The sequence below is a fragment of the Thermobia domestica genome, chromosome 9, assembly GCF_964235325.1.
Source record: "Thermobia domestica chromosome 9, izTheDome1.hap1.1, whole genome shotgun sequence".
Classification (NCBI taxonomy): Eukaryota; Metazoa; Arthropoda; class Insecta; order Zygentoma; family Lepismatidae; genus Thermobia; species Thermobia domestica.
Window position 1 is genome coordinate 269,164,268 of NC_137462.1, and position 14,574 is coordinate 269,178,841.

Genomic DNA, 14,574 nt, shown 5'->3' on the forward strand with positions numbered 1-14,574 from the left:
TAAGGACAAAAGTCAATGGAGAACTTTTGTGCACGCGGCATTCAACCTCTGGGTTCCATAGGCCATAGACAGAGATAGTGAAAACTTACCTTTGCGTTTTTCCAATTTGATATGCATGGTGGTATTTTCCATTCTTTCTGCTCTTTAACAGTAACCTGAAAAACAAAAGAATAAATTATTTTTATTTAAAAATCACCCACGCAAACACTTCTGTATAAAGCATAAATAATATCGTGATCAAATGTTTTTTTTTTCCCTTCGAAGTCGTAAATATTTCTATGTTTCATTAAACAGTAAACAACAGATACTAACACATAAAAACGTACCAATACACTACAAATATGTTGGATCTGTGAATTCTTGTACGAATGAACTGGGAAATGACCAAAAAATGTTCCATAGAGAGATGAAGAAACTTTGCATTCGGCTAATCTAAGCACTGGCGTCTCTGGCTTGTAAAATTTGTGTGTGTGTGTGGGGGGGGGGGGTGCATCAAAGAAAGTTATTTAAGTGGTACTACCTAGCCCAAACTGTTTATTAACTTCGATTCTATTTGTTACCTTTCTGCTTACCTTCACGGACCCCCTAAGGTATATTAGGAACTCGATTACAAGTTTCACAGCCTGAATATATATAATTATTATTTATATGATATTCTGTCGTTAGTAAATAAATTAAATTAGAATATAATACTGAATATTTTGTACTTCAAAATATTGGGGGGGGGGCGTCCCTCTCGTCCCCCGCTAGAGACGCCTGTGGATCTAAGTGTTATGAATATATGACATATGTCCCTGTCTTTGTCACAAAGAGAACAAGAAGCTTGTCCTTACATCTTTGTACGAGGGTTGATCAATAAAGACTGAGACTGATTTTTTTAAACATATATTTATTACTCATACTCTATGTTCACATATCTTTTTCAAAGTAGTCCCCTCCTAAGTGAATGCACTTTTTATAACGTTCCTGCCATGATGCCATTTTCTTTTATATGTCCTTCAGAATCGCCTCATACTTCTTCACCACTGCTTCAGAGTTCTCGAAGTGAGTACCGCGGAGCTTTGACTTAAGAGATAAAAAAACAGAAACAAAATCGCAAGGAGCTAGATCAAGACTGTAAGATGGATGTGCAGCACTGTAGCACCAGTATTGAAGTTTCTTTTTGTCACAGCAGAGGCCGAGACACCAGGTCCACCTTGCTTAACGCATGAAACTCGTCTTTCTTTGAATTCTTTGAACCACCGAAACGCTGTTGCTCGGGGTAATGCACTAAATGACAAGTGAAAAAATGAAATGAATTAATCGAGTTTAACCTCCCACGATTATACCCGATAGGCTAAGGGAAACTATGATTAAAGCAAGTGAATGGTCATGGAAGAAATGGCGGAATGAGAAAGTGGGGGAAACGGAAATACCCCGAGAAAACTCACGAGCACGATGTTCTCTACCATAAATTTACTTTGCCGGGAATCGAACCAGAGATTCATCGCACCAGAGGTGGGCGCTCTACCACTGAGCCACCGTGCCCCCGTGTGAATGAAACGTGTTCGTTACAGAGAACTTACTCAAATTTATACTACTCACAGCTTATGCGGTAATTGTAAGAAGCATATAGTACACGCATTATCTTTAAATGGAAACACTGGATAGGCTAATAATGAAATATTCGAATTCCTGGGAGGATCAGGACGAAATCTCCCCTCCGTAAAGAAACGAAATTATCGCTAGAGCACATACTATTATATATATATATATTTGTGTGTGTTAATTTTCTTGTACAGTGTGCACCATTTCCAGTGCAAACATCTCTTAAGGTAAGTGCTGACTGTACTAAAAGTAACGGAATAAGAACCTACAGCATTATTAAATATTTAAAATGTAGATATAACTCACCATCATGATGGTTTATTAATTGCTTGGGAACAAGTCTGTAGTAGTTGTCTGGCGTGTACATTCTGCGGATATTAGTTTTCGTTCGAAACTTTTTTGTAACTGCTGAATCAAAATGAAATAAAAGGAAGTTTTTGAGTTTAACGTATCACGATTATGCCCTTTAGGCTAAGGGAGACAATGATTAAAGCAAGTGAATGATGATGGAATTGGTGGAATGAGAAAGTGGGAGGAAACCAGAGTACCCCAAGAAAACCACAAGCACGATATCCGGGGATCGAACCAGAGACTCCACGTACCAGAGGTAAGCGCTCTACCACTAAGCCAGCGTGGATCCCAATTGCTGAATAATTTGGAGGGATTCATTGTCACCGTGATTAATGACAAAGTTCTTTAACTGTGCTTTATTTTGTGTATTAAATTCGTATGCACTGAGGATAATTCCTGTCCCGTAATAATACATATATTTTGCCGAAACAAAATCTGTCAGTATTGTGGATGTGTCCGTTAAAGGAGGTTTCATTGTATGTAACAGTTTCAAACATTGTTAAGCCCGACAAGAATGACTTCATTGCTGAGTTGTAATTATAGCTAAATATTCGTAACAAATCGTCACACAGTCATATACAGAAGACAGAAGGCAATAGCTAGAAGTGCTTGATTCTTAATCAACTATCATACGTAGATGTCAATACAGTGTTGTGTTAGCAATCTCCTGCAATAACAGCACTTCAAACCATCATCAAGACATTGCTGTAGAACTATACAATTGTATCCTTCTGTTTTCAGATTTTCATTAGATACAGTCACAAAAAAATAATTAACTTCTTGGCAAGTATGAAATATCTTCTTCTTCTTCTTATTATTATTATTATTAAAAATAAATAAATAAATAAATAAATAAATAAATAAAAACTTTTAAACCAAATGAACAACAATCAGTAACCAACAGTAAACTAGATGAAAAATAATTTTTATACTACGACTAAGGCAGGATAACATTAGCAGGCACTCTATATTCGAAACAACAGCGAAAGCAATGCAAGTCATTATGTTATCAACATTTTTCGATAATATATGAAAGGCTCAAGGGAAGAACTTGATAACCATGATTCTACAAATTTTACAAGAGAGCCAAAATAGCATTAACGATTATCATGTTATTCCCCCGAGAGCATATCTTTCTGTTTTAAATATCTCCACAGTCTTCATGTTCTCCCCTTTAATATCTCATCATTTAGGTCCCAATTCTACCAACACAAATCCACTAACAAACCGGAAATTGGTAAAAAATGGAGTTATGTTCTTTCCCTAGGCTCTTAGCATAAAGCGCTTACTGTAAGACTCACCTTTCTAGTTGGTGAATGCATCACTGGTGCAGGTGGTGAAGGAGGCCCACGAGGTATTTTCTTATTAATTCTGAAAAAAAAATGTACATTAAAGGAAGAAGGTGAAACTATATATATATATCAAGGCTTATATTAAAAAGTTAGTTTTCAACATAGTCAATTTCTCCAACCGAAGAAGTTGTTCTGGAACACCCTGTTTAAGTAAGTCTGTCTCTTGGGAGTATATAGCTATCTGCGCACAACGGACTGACTTCGTCATTGAAATTGGAACTTTGGAGAGCAAGGATTCTTTATATATATATATATATATATAAGGTGATGCCATGTCAATATACAACAGTAGGACTACATTGCATGCTCCAGTACCTCCCACCAACACTTCTCGAGTTTCCCACGAACAGAAGTATGGAGGGGGGGGGGGCATTATAACGAAAACATTTGATATTTTCAGCATTAATGTTAGGGCGTTTGTCACAAAGCTTACGACGCAACTTTGTCGATGTTGTTTCGTACAATACACCATACACAGTGAACCTTCGTGTTAGAAAACCCACCATATTCTCGGCATATTCCAAATACAGTTACTAACACTTTCTTTTCGCAGAGTGCACTATTAGCACTCTGAATTTCTTCTTTCGCCAAGCATCGGTATGTTTCCATTCTATGCATGTCCACTTTAATTTTGGCATGTAATGGCACGATCAGGACTCGTCACATGTAGTGATATCTTCCAGAAAAGTATGTATTTCTTCAGCGTACCGTGCCAGGTGGTCTAGTCATGTCATTATTTGTCGCTCCTTATGGACATCTGTGAGGTTCTTTAGCACCTACCGAGCACTTACTTTACGAAATTTCACACTGTCATGAATACACTAATACCGTACGAAATGTTGAACTTCGACAACACTCGAAGATGGATTCGCAGGTCAATATAGATTGCCTCTTCAATGGCCGTAACATTCTGCTCGCTTGAACCTGTTACTGCAAGGTTCACACACGGCTCTCTTCAAAGAATTTGTACCACCGGAAGATGTCGCAGTCTTCCCCACATGCACACCATTTTCCGTGTGAATTTCACTCGGATTTTGCCCATTTCTCACAAAAATGAACTAAACCTCTCTGTTCTAAAGAAGTAGACAACTGTAGCACATGTGCCATCTTTGCTCAGTAGTACACGCTTCTATTGTTACAAGTTCACGTGATCGAATAACTGTCTACTATAATGCTTACTTAAAAGTACTTCCCTTTCAATTTTCTCGTCCCAAATCAGTATAATACCAAGTGAAAACCGTTGCTTATTGATCCGGTCTCTATAATACTGAATTTATTGGTGAAAAAAAGAAGAGTTGATTTGATTTTGAGTTTAACGTCCCTTTCAGCACCGAGACTATATATAGACGTGTTCAAATCATTAGACTCAACATTCAGTTTCTAAATATTTTACTGTTCTTACAATATTACGAGAGAAAATACGTTCGAACTTAGTCCAAATTACTACTTTGTAACTCTGTCCTAATTTCTAGTGGGTGTGGCATACACTTTTCAATATCAATAGAACAAATGCGTACGAAACATTTTAATATAATTACTATAAAGTGTATATCCAAATTGGAAACAAAAAATGAAATGGAATACTTACAAGAAAATTATCTCTCACACAAAGATTAATACTTCTTATGAAATCCGTTATTCTTTATTAAGTCTTTTATCCTTTGTGGCAACCAATGTACGAGTTTAGGACATTTTACCTTCAATTCAGCATCGTGATACCACAAATTGTTGATCTCCTCGATTAATTGGAAGTTTGGTTCTAATGTGCTTCTTCTCTAGCTTTTCTTTCATAAAGCTCCAAAAGTTTTCAATCGGGTTCATATCAGGACTAGTGCCTGGCCACGGAAGAACACTAATTTCGTTGTCCTCGAAGAATTTTGTCACAGCTTTGGCCCGGTGGCATGGGGCTCCATCATGCATAAAGACAAATTGTACGTCATCAAACCAGACTGCAATCTGGGAAAGCAGTTCTTCTGTATTTGTCATGCTTCATTGTCCTCTCTACTATATACAGTCCTCCACGACCGAGGACAGAGATCAGACCCCAGACCATGACTGAAGTAGGATGCTTCACGGTTTATTAAAGACATTCCAACTTGAATTCCTGCCAGGTCAATGTCGCAACATACTGTGAACATTCATCAGACACAATGATACATGACTCATCACTGAAACACTCTATTCTCCAATCACCATCAGTCCAATATTCTAGGCCTCGTGCCCATTCGAGGGGCATCTTTGCCATGGTTGGAGTAGACTTTAATTTTGGTTTTCTTTCTTGACCGTGTGCTTTTATTCCCTCGGCACAAAGAATCCTTCGAACACTTTCAGGCCAAATGTCTGCGCCATACTCAGCCATTTTTATGCTTAAGTCTATTAGAAGTTGCACTTCTGTTTCCCAGAGCCAATCTTAGTTTTCTGATAACCCTTAGCGATAGCTTTGGTTTTCGCCCACACTTCCCAATCCTATTTTGGCTCTTGTTCATTTCAACAGAGATTCTATTCACAGATTTTTGTTTTATCCCAACTCTACTAGCAATGTATTGCCGTGTATATCTTATTTCCACCGAAGTATTTTGTTACCTTCCATTTTACGCGGAGAAAGGTATTTTGCTTTCCCCATTACACTGCAATTACAGGACTACACAGAATAAAAGATTGATACACGAAACACTGGCCCATTCGAACTCTTGAACACTTTGAATGTCGTTAATTCTTACGACAGCAACCACAATACTTCAGACTGTAACTAGTTGATGGGAACCACAATAGCTATCTACAACTGGAATACCACTTTCAGAATCCTCTATCCCTCACTAATACCATCTGCTGTTCAACGGTGATATCACCACTTCAACTGCACAGTAAACAAATGAAGGATCCTATATTGGTGGTTTAACCATTATATTAAATGTTCTAGAACTCTGAAATTAAGACTCCTACATCAATTTTGCATTTTTCGAGCGTGAGTCTAATAATTTGAACACGTCTGTAAGAGGTGAACCTACTGATTAACGTGGAATCCGAACCACGAGCTCCCACCGGAGATCTAACCTGCGTCTCCCACGCCAAAGGTGCGTACGCTAACCGCTTAGCCACGAAGGAGCTCCGTGAAAAGAAGAAGAAAACGGACGTATTCAGCTTGAAATAGAACTCATGACACAGCTCACGCTTGACCGCTTTGTTACTAAGCCACTGTGGCTTATATTCGTGTTTGTGATAACGTGTTGTTCAATTCGCAGTGATCAACCTGTAACAGTGTTCTCTTTTTTCAATGGCCCGAATTCGATTCCCGGCGGGAGCTCATGTGGTTCGGATTCCACGTTAATCAGTAGGTCCACGTCTCATATAGCCTCGCTGCTGAACGGGACGTTAAACTCAAAATCAACTCAACTCTTTTTTCAATGGAAATTGTACTGAGGGATAAAATGTTAATGATTTTTTTTAACTCAACTTATGCTATTATAAGCTGAAACTATTTATCTTAAAGACATCATGACATCTTTGAGTTTTACGTCCCACGGTTATGCCGGTTAGGCTAAAGGAGACGGTGATTATGAGAAATGAATGAAATGGTGGAATGAAGAAAGTGGGAGGAAACGGGAGAACCCCGAGAAAACCCACGCACACGGTGTTTGTCCACCACAAAGTTCACTTGGCGGGGGGTGGGATCGAACCCAGGACCCCAAGCACCAGAGGTGAACGCTCTACCACTGAGCCACCGCGGCCCTATTTATCTTAAAGAGTTGCGTGTTCCTGCCTTTCTGCGGACTTTTTCTGAGCCTACAGCTTCTTATGGCAGGTAAGTATGAATTTCTTACATCTTATATCTTCTTTGTTAAATGCTTAATATCAATACCAAAATTGTGACAAACACAAATTATTTGTTTAATCTTCGATACTACAATATGTATGTTATTTAATTAACCAATTAATTAACCTAATGAATCATTAATGTCCAAGTATATGACGAACACATTCTAGTAGTGAAGCCTGAACATATAATTTGTGTTTGTGAACGCTCTACCACTTACCTTAGTGAACAACTTAAAGGCAATAATAGAGAAATAAAAAAGTTGGAAAGTAAGCCAGATTGTATGTATTGGGTGTACAAGTAGAAACTCTGAAATTGGATGCATTCAACATCTTGAGCGCATCCAATTCGGACGTTAGTGTGATCAGGCATTGCTGGTTTTGTGACATAAGGTTCAGTCTGGCATAAGCTGTCATGCCGCGTGTATCAAGGGTAGTAAGAGATGGAGATCAGTAAGCAATACTTACGCCATTACAAAATCATAATCATCACGGGCAATAAAAAGTGGATTTTGTATGACAATCCTAAACGTTGAAAAATGTGCGTTGATCTAGGCCAGCCATCAAACATAAGATGCAAAAACAAATATTTTACCAAGAAAGTGTTACTGTGAGTCTGGTAGAATTGCAAAGGTGTCATTTACTACGGGCTTCTGGAACCTGGTCAAACTGTGACAGCTGAACGTTACCAGGCAAAACTGATCAAATTAAGTGAAGTGCTCGAGGAAAAACGACCATTTAACGGCCAGGGAAGTCGGGAAGTGCTACTGTTGATTGATAACGCTCGTCCACATACAGCAAAAGAAACCCAGGAATTCATCTTCGCCTTAGGTTGGGAAATTCTCCAGCATGCAGCGTTCTCTCCAGACCTGGTGCCGTCGGATTTCTATTTATTCAGATCGATGTCATCTTTGAAAGACCAGCGTTTCACCCAAGTGGAAAATGTGCGAAAACGACTCGTTAACTCGTTTTGAAACCACCAAGTTGCAATCGCGATGACATGCATCAGTTACCACATCTCATGCAAAAGACCATCGATAGTAATGGCGAATATTTCGATTATTAATCTGTGTAATAAGTATCTTTTCAATACAGTGCAATTTGAGCCGAAAGAGCCGAGTTTCTATTTGCATACCCAATACACAATGCTTGTTCCATAGGCCAAAAGACTAGGCGCGCAGATTATGACATCACCATTGTCGGGAACTCTGAACTTTCAGTATACTGTATGAACAAAGTCTTGAAAGCAACAGTCAGTTCATTAAACAGGATTCTGTAAATAACAAAAATAATAATAATAATAATAATAATAATAATAATAATAATAATAATAATAATAATAATAATAATAATAATAATGTGGGGAGAAAGGGGCCGTAGTACAAACCGAACCGTACCGGATCAAGTTTAATGAATTCATGAGTTAATGTAATTTGGAAACAAATAATATTAATAAATCCTAATGAACACAGATAAATTTTCCAAATTTATTAAACACTACGGTATCGTACTTTCTTCTTTTTCCTATGTAATTCCATTATTAAAAGAAGAATTCTACTGTGATTTAAATCGATTTCTGCGTGTTTCTGACATGTCAAGGTAGGGCAACTGTGAGCAAGTATGTTGATTGTAATCAATACGGTGCACTCACTACCAATGTACGAATTAATGTTTAAGTTAGACTTTTTGTTTCTTCATCACTCAAGAGCTTCTCACTAGTTTTTCGACCTGTCAGAAGTCCACATTTAAGTCGAAATACACTCGCACGAATACTTCTAAGATATCCAATAACGGAACATGCGCTAATAAACCTTTCAGTGAAACAAGAAACAATTATGAATAATATTTCAGCCTGTAAAGAAGCTACCACTAGAATTCATGTTCAATAAAAATAAAGAAAATAATCTAACCTGAATTTCGGTGGTTCCATTGGGTCTTTCTGAACTTCCACCATTCGTATGACCCGCTGTTTTGCTCCTGAATTAAATGCAATTCCTTGCTGTGATGGAGTGTATCTGATGTACTGAGCTGGTCCCTGTTAAGAGTAAGTTCTACATTTTACAAATTTTAAGGAAAATTAATAACAATGCTCGTTAATAAAAATATTGAATGAATTTCCTATACTTCATGAAGTCTGAACCAACAAACTGAAGATATTTCTATCAACCAAAATGACTCATTAACCTTTTAATCCAGGGGCGAGGACCCAGCAGCCTTCAGAATCATTAAGTGAGGCCTTCTGGATATATTGCAAAAATTCTAAATTATAACAGGAATGTGAAAGATACGAAAAAGAAAGTGAGCAAAAAGTAAATGAATGGTAAATTTTCTTATTTTTTTAAATATATTATAATGTTACATATTTTCGTGTAAACCATTAATGTAACTATGTAACTAATACCTGAAAAATAATATATATATATATATATATATATATATATATATATATATATATATATATATATATATATATATATATATATATATATATATATATATATATATATATATATATATATATATATATATATATAAATAGGTGTATTCAAAGCTATCATTTGTGGTCTTCTTGAGAAATAGGCATTGTTAATACGGCCTTAAAACAAGAAAGGTTCCCCATCTCTTCCATAATCGATCAGAATTTTGAATGTACTCTCTGTTCGCGCTTATCTACAAGTAACTAAAGGAAAGCAGACTAAAGTGTAAGATATACTATTCTCCTACACACCTGCGATTACTCTGTTTGCGTGATCCCGAGTTCGAGTCCTGGATGGGTAGTTCCCTTGCCTCACACTGAAGCTTGAGCAGTGGCTCAGATCTTATTTTGAACAGTAGGTACCACCTTCTATAGCCCCGGTGCTGAAAGAGGTGTTAAACCAACTACATACAGGGTCGTATCCAGAAGTAGTAGGACTGATTTTTTCCCGCGCGCGCGGAGCAATGTAGGGGGGCTGCAAGGCCGGATGTTATGGAGGGGAGCCTTGGGAACAGGTGTCGACCGGCGGCAGTCGCCTGCGTGCGTTAGTTGAATGTGGACCACTGTGTAAGTGACCTCCTATTGTGACGCCTCGTCGTCAGTTGCGATGGAGCGAAATTTGGAGCAGCGGTACGCCATCAAGTTTTGTGTCAAACTAGGAAAATCAGCGATCGAAACCAAGGACATGCTTACACCGTTCCTTAAATATTTCCTCGATATTTGAGTGGCACAAGTTGTTTCAGGAGGGGAGGGAGCTCGTCGAGGAAATCGATGTTGATTGTATGTTTTGACCGTCGTGGCATTGTCCATAAGGAGTTTGTACCTCCTGGACAGTGTGTAAATGCAAGATTTTACATGGAAGTGCTCACACGGCTGCGAAATCGGATCACACGCGTGCGACCAGATCTGGTGGGGAAATTGAAGCTCCACCATGACAATGGCGCGTGGATTGTGAGGGATGTCCTGACCAAATTCGGCGTTTCCACGTTGCCTCACCCCCCTACAACCCTGATATGGCACCGCCGGACTTCTTCCTGTTCCCCGTATCAAGAGGCAGCTCAAGGGGCATCGTTTCGACTCGGTGGAAGCGATCCATGCGGCGATGACGAGGGCACTGAACGGAGGACGGCTTCCAGAAGGCCTTCACGACCTGGAAGGCTCACTACCAAAAGTGTGTGAATGCCCAAGGGACCTATTTTGAAGAGTATTAAGTCGATGTACCAAAAGGTTCAATAACTTAAAAAAAAAAAAAAGTCATTCCTACTAGTTTTGGATACGACCCTGTAGAATTTAAAGCCACGTTCAGAAATTCTACACTGAGTGCTCACTGAATTGTGACCACTTACTTAATACTTTGTTCGTCAACCTTTGTCCAGCTAGAAGGACGACCTGGACATGGCGTGGCATGGATTCTGCAAGTCGCTGGTATGTTTCCACGGGGATCTGACACCATATATTGCGAATGACATTGCACAATGAACCCACGTATGCCGGTGCAGAAGTCATGACGCGAAGAGCAGGCTCCACAACATCCCATAGAAGTGCTATAGGATTTAGATCCGGTAAGTTGGGGGGCTAATTCATAGGCTGCAGCTCCGTGGAATACTTCTCAAGCTAAGTAAGTACAGTTCTGGCTTGGTGGCACCGTCTCCGTGTGTGTAAAAGTGTTGTATTGTATTGTGTATGTGATCCCCTAACATCTGCAGATATACAACGGATGTCACACTGTGGTCCATGCACACCAACGGTCCCAGTCCATGCCAAAAGAAGCATCCCCAAACCATACAGCCGCCCCACCGGCTTGTACAGTACGCACCATGCATGAGAGGTCCATAGTTTCGTGCTGTTGGCGTCACACATGCGTTCCCATCCGAATGGTGGTTCATCGGACCAACACATCCATTTACAACCATCCGCTGTTCAATAAGCGTGTTCCTGTGCCCAAGCCCGCCGAAGTCGGTGGTGACGAATCGTGAGGAATAAGTGACGAGTGGGTCGTCTGCTTTGGAATTTCATGCGTGGCAGTGTAAGCTGCATAGTTGCATAGGATGTGAATGTTGTGCATCCACTATTATATTGGTCACCTAATTCCCAAACTCTGATGGTTCGTTTGACGCGACGCTCGCACAGCATGTGAATTTCCGTACGCCCCTGCAGTTCCGTCTCTTAAAGGCCGTTATCCCATTTTCTTGCTACTCCTTGTACACCTTCACTACATTGGAACGAGTGCATTCGACAAGTGTTGCTGTCTACGTTATTGATGCACCCACAATCCTGCTGACCACCTCCCACTGTATCATGTGCGCTGTTTGTCAACATGTAGAATCGAGTATGTTCTTTCTCTGCAACACTCCCAGTTGGAAGTGACCAGCTCAGCTGCTGGCCATGCCTTCTTGTGTAGAAATGTGATCGCAATTCAGTGAGTACTGAGTATAACTATCATATTACTTACAGGTATGTGCAATACCTAGATATTACTTGTACTTCCGAGCTTTCGACTCTCCCTTGGAGTCTTAGTCACGGAGGATAAAAACAGGAAGAAGAAAAGAAAAACATCAGGGGAAAAGATGAAAGAAACGGGAGTTACCAAGGGAAGAGCGGTGCTGGAACACACTTTGTCAAAAACAACGATCACACGTCAAATGATGGTGATGCGAACTGCAATATGGTGAAGTTGATTTGCGCAGTCTTTTGTTCTTTAGTGGAAGGTTGACAACTCATGTCAGTATTTTTGTTGTTTTGCCAGCGCTATACGAATTCTGTAATTTCTGCTTCCCATTCATTCCCAGTAAATAAATTTTCAGGTACGAGTCTCTTCAACACACAAAGAATGAATGTCTAGACCGGGACTCGAATTCGGAATCTCTGGCACACCGTGCCGATGCGTTAACCACTATGCCACCCGATTCGCTTCCCACAACAGCTACACTCCTGAAGTCGATACTCTCCACTCAGACCACTGGTGTGTAAAAGAATTCAACTGTTTCATCCTTTCATTCATTTATGATGATACAACCGTCAGAATGGTGTTCTCAATATATATAGGGTGTTTCAAAACAACACCGACAACGTTTGGGAGGTGATTCCTGACAAAAAGATAAGACAAAAAGTATAGGCCAACCTGGGTGCACAAGTGCTTCCTTTCGTAGTTACAGGTTCGCGAAAACACGAAAAAAAAAAAAAAAAAAAAAAAATCAACTTTAAAGGTCCACAGTTCCAAAACTATGAGACCTAGTCGGTTCACGATTTTACTTAGGAATTAATATGTGTGCTATCCAAAAATACATATTTCATAATCCTAAGGAACTAAAGCAACAATTTTTATAAAGGGAGTTTGGCAACAAGCATATAATTTGAAGTACTCACCAATCTCTATAAAAAAAATGTTGCTTAAGTACCGCAGAATTCTGAAACTTGGATATTTGGATAGAACACATACTAGTTCCTACGTGAAGTCTAAACCCGACTACGGTAGGTCCCATAGTTTTGGAGCTATGAACCTTCATTTTCTCATGTTTTCGGCAGCCTATAACTCCAAAAGGAAGCATTTGTGCACCCAGGTTGGTCTATACTTTTTGTCTTATCTTGGTGTCAGGAATCACCTCTCAAACGTCGTTGTTGTTTTGAAACACCCTGTATAGACACCGGATTGTCTAAACAGCAGTTACGCTATGGTACAGTCCGCAGCAAAAAACCTGCAACATGGACATGTAAGTTTATTGTGAAACTACGTCTAATAGTGCAGGGAATCAACATAACGTCTAAGTGACACGAATCACACCAGGAGAAACCTCGCCGTCCTCCCCTGCACACTTATTTTGGAGCAAAAGACTTCGTCGTTTCACAATAAACTTACATGCTCATGTTGCAGGTTTTTTTGCTGCGGACTGTACAATCCATGTGGCCTGAGTGGAGAGCACCGACTTCAGTAGTGAGTGTATATATATATATATATATATATATATATATATATATATATATATATATATATATATGTGTGTGTGTGTGTGTGTGTGTGGCTGTTCTGGGAAGTGGACTGAATGGCGTAGTGGTTAACGCATCGGCATGGCATGTTGGGGATCCTGGGTTCGAGTCTCGGTCCAGCCATTCACTCTTTGTATCTTATTGAATTCGTACCTACACTGTTTCCTCCTCTTAAGGTTGGTTTAAAGGGAGAAGTTTTGCCGATAGATGGCACTACAGTCTTCGTATCTCTCTCATGTATTTTTTATTTTTCACGAAAATTCATGATTTCTATTACAAATTTCAACCTACAGACTTTAAATTTTTAGAAAAGGAACTTCATAATCTGTCGAAGGCAATAATCTGTGCCGATTTTTTATTTAGAATTTTCATTGTTGAAATGACTTGATTGTTGAAATGGATATCCAAACCATAAAGAATGGAACTATTTCAACAATGAAGAAAATTCTAAATAAAAAATCGGCACGGATTGTTCCCTTTAATAGGTTATGAAGTTCCTTCTCTAAAAATTTGAAGTCTCTAGGTTGGAATTTATAAAAGAAATTGTAAATTTTCGTGAAAGGTAAAAAATACATGGGAAGGATACGAGGACTGTAGTGACATCTATCGACAGAACTTGTCCCTTTACACTAACCTTATTATAAGTCTTTCTACTTCATTTTCATCCAAATAAATTTTTTAAATCTTCTAACCTGTGTTAAGTTTCTTTTAAATGTTAACACGGCACGGGTCTTTCCGCTTTTGAATCTGTAATACGTAATTTTAGATGCACTTTGCAATTTGAAAATCTGTTCATTCATTTAAAGATACAAAATTAAATTTAGACAAGGGATGGTTAAGTGATGAATGGGAAGCTGTAAGTACAAAATTAGCACAGTACTGGCATAACAACAAAAATATTAATATGACTTGAGAATCTCCCACTAAAGAACAAAAGAATGAAGAAATCAACTCTACCATATCGCAACTCGCATTACTATCATTTCACGTGTGATCGTTGCTTTTATCAAA

At 38.9% G+C, this 14,574-nt stretch overlaps 1 protein-coding gene across 1 annotated transcript in view; it reads right to left on the minus strand.

Moving 5' to 3' along the window:
• Positions 1 to 14,574, minus strand: part of Bx42 (Puff-specific protein Bx42) — an 88,288-nt gene that overhangs the window by 46,572 nt on the left and 27,142 nt on the right. Inside the window, exons 5-7 of the mRNA XM_081726040.1 lie at positions 9,014 to 9,138; positions 3,240 to 3,309; positions 90 to 155 (exon numbers count right to left, since the gene is read on the minus strand). Coding sequence (XP_081582166.1) covers positions 90 to 155; positions 3,240 to 3,309; positions 9,014 to 9,138 — 261 coding nt within the window. The remainder of the gene's footprint in view (positions 1 to 89; positions 156 to 3,239; positions 3,310 to 9,013; positions 9,139 to 14,574) is intronic.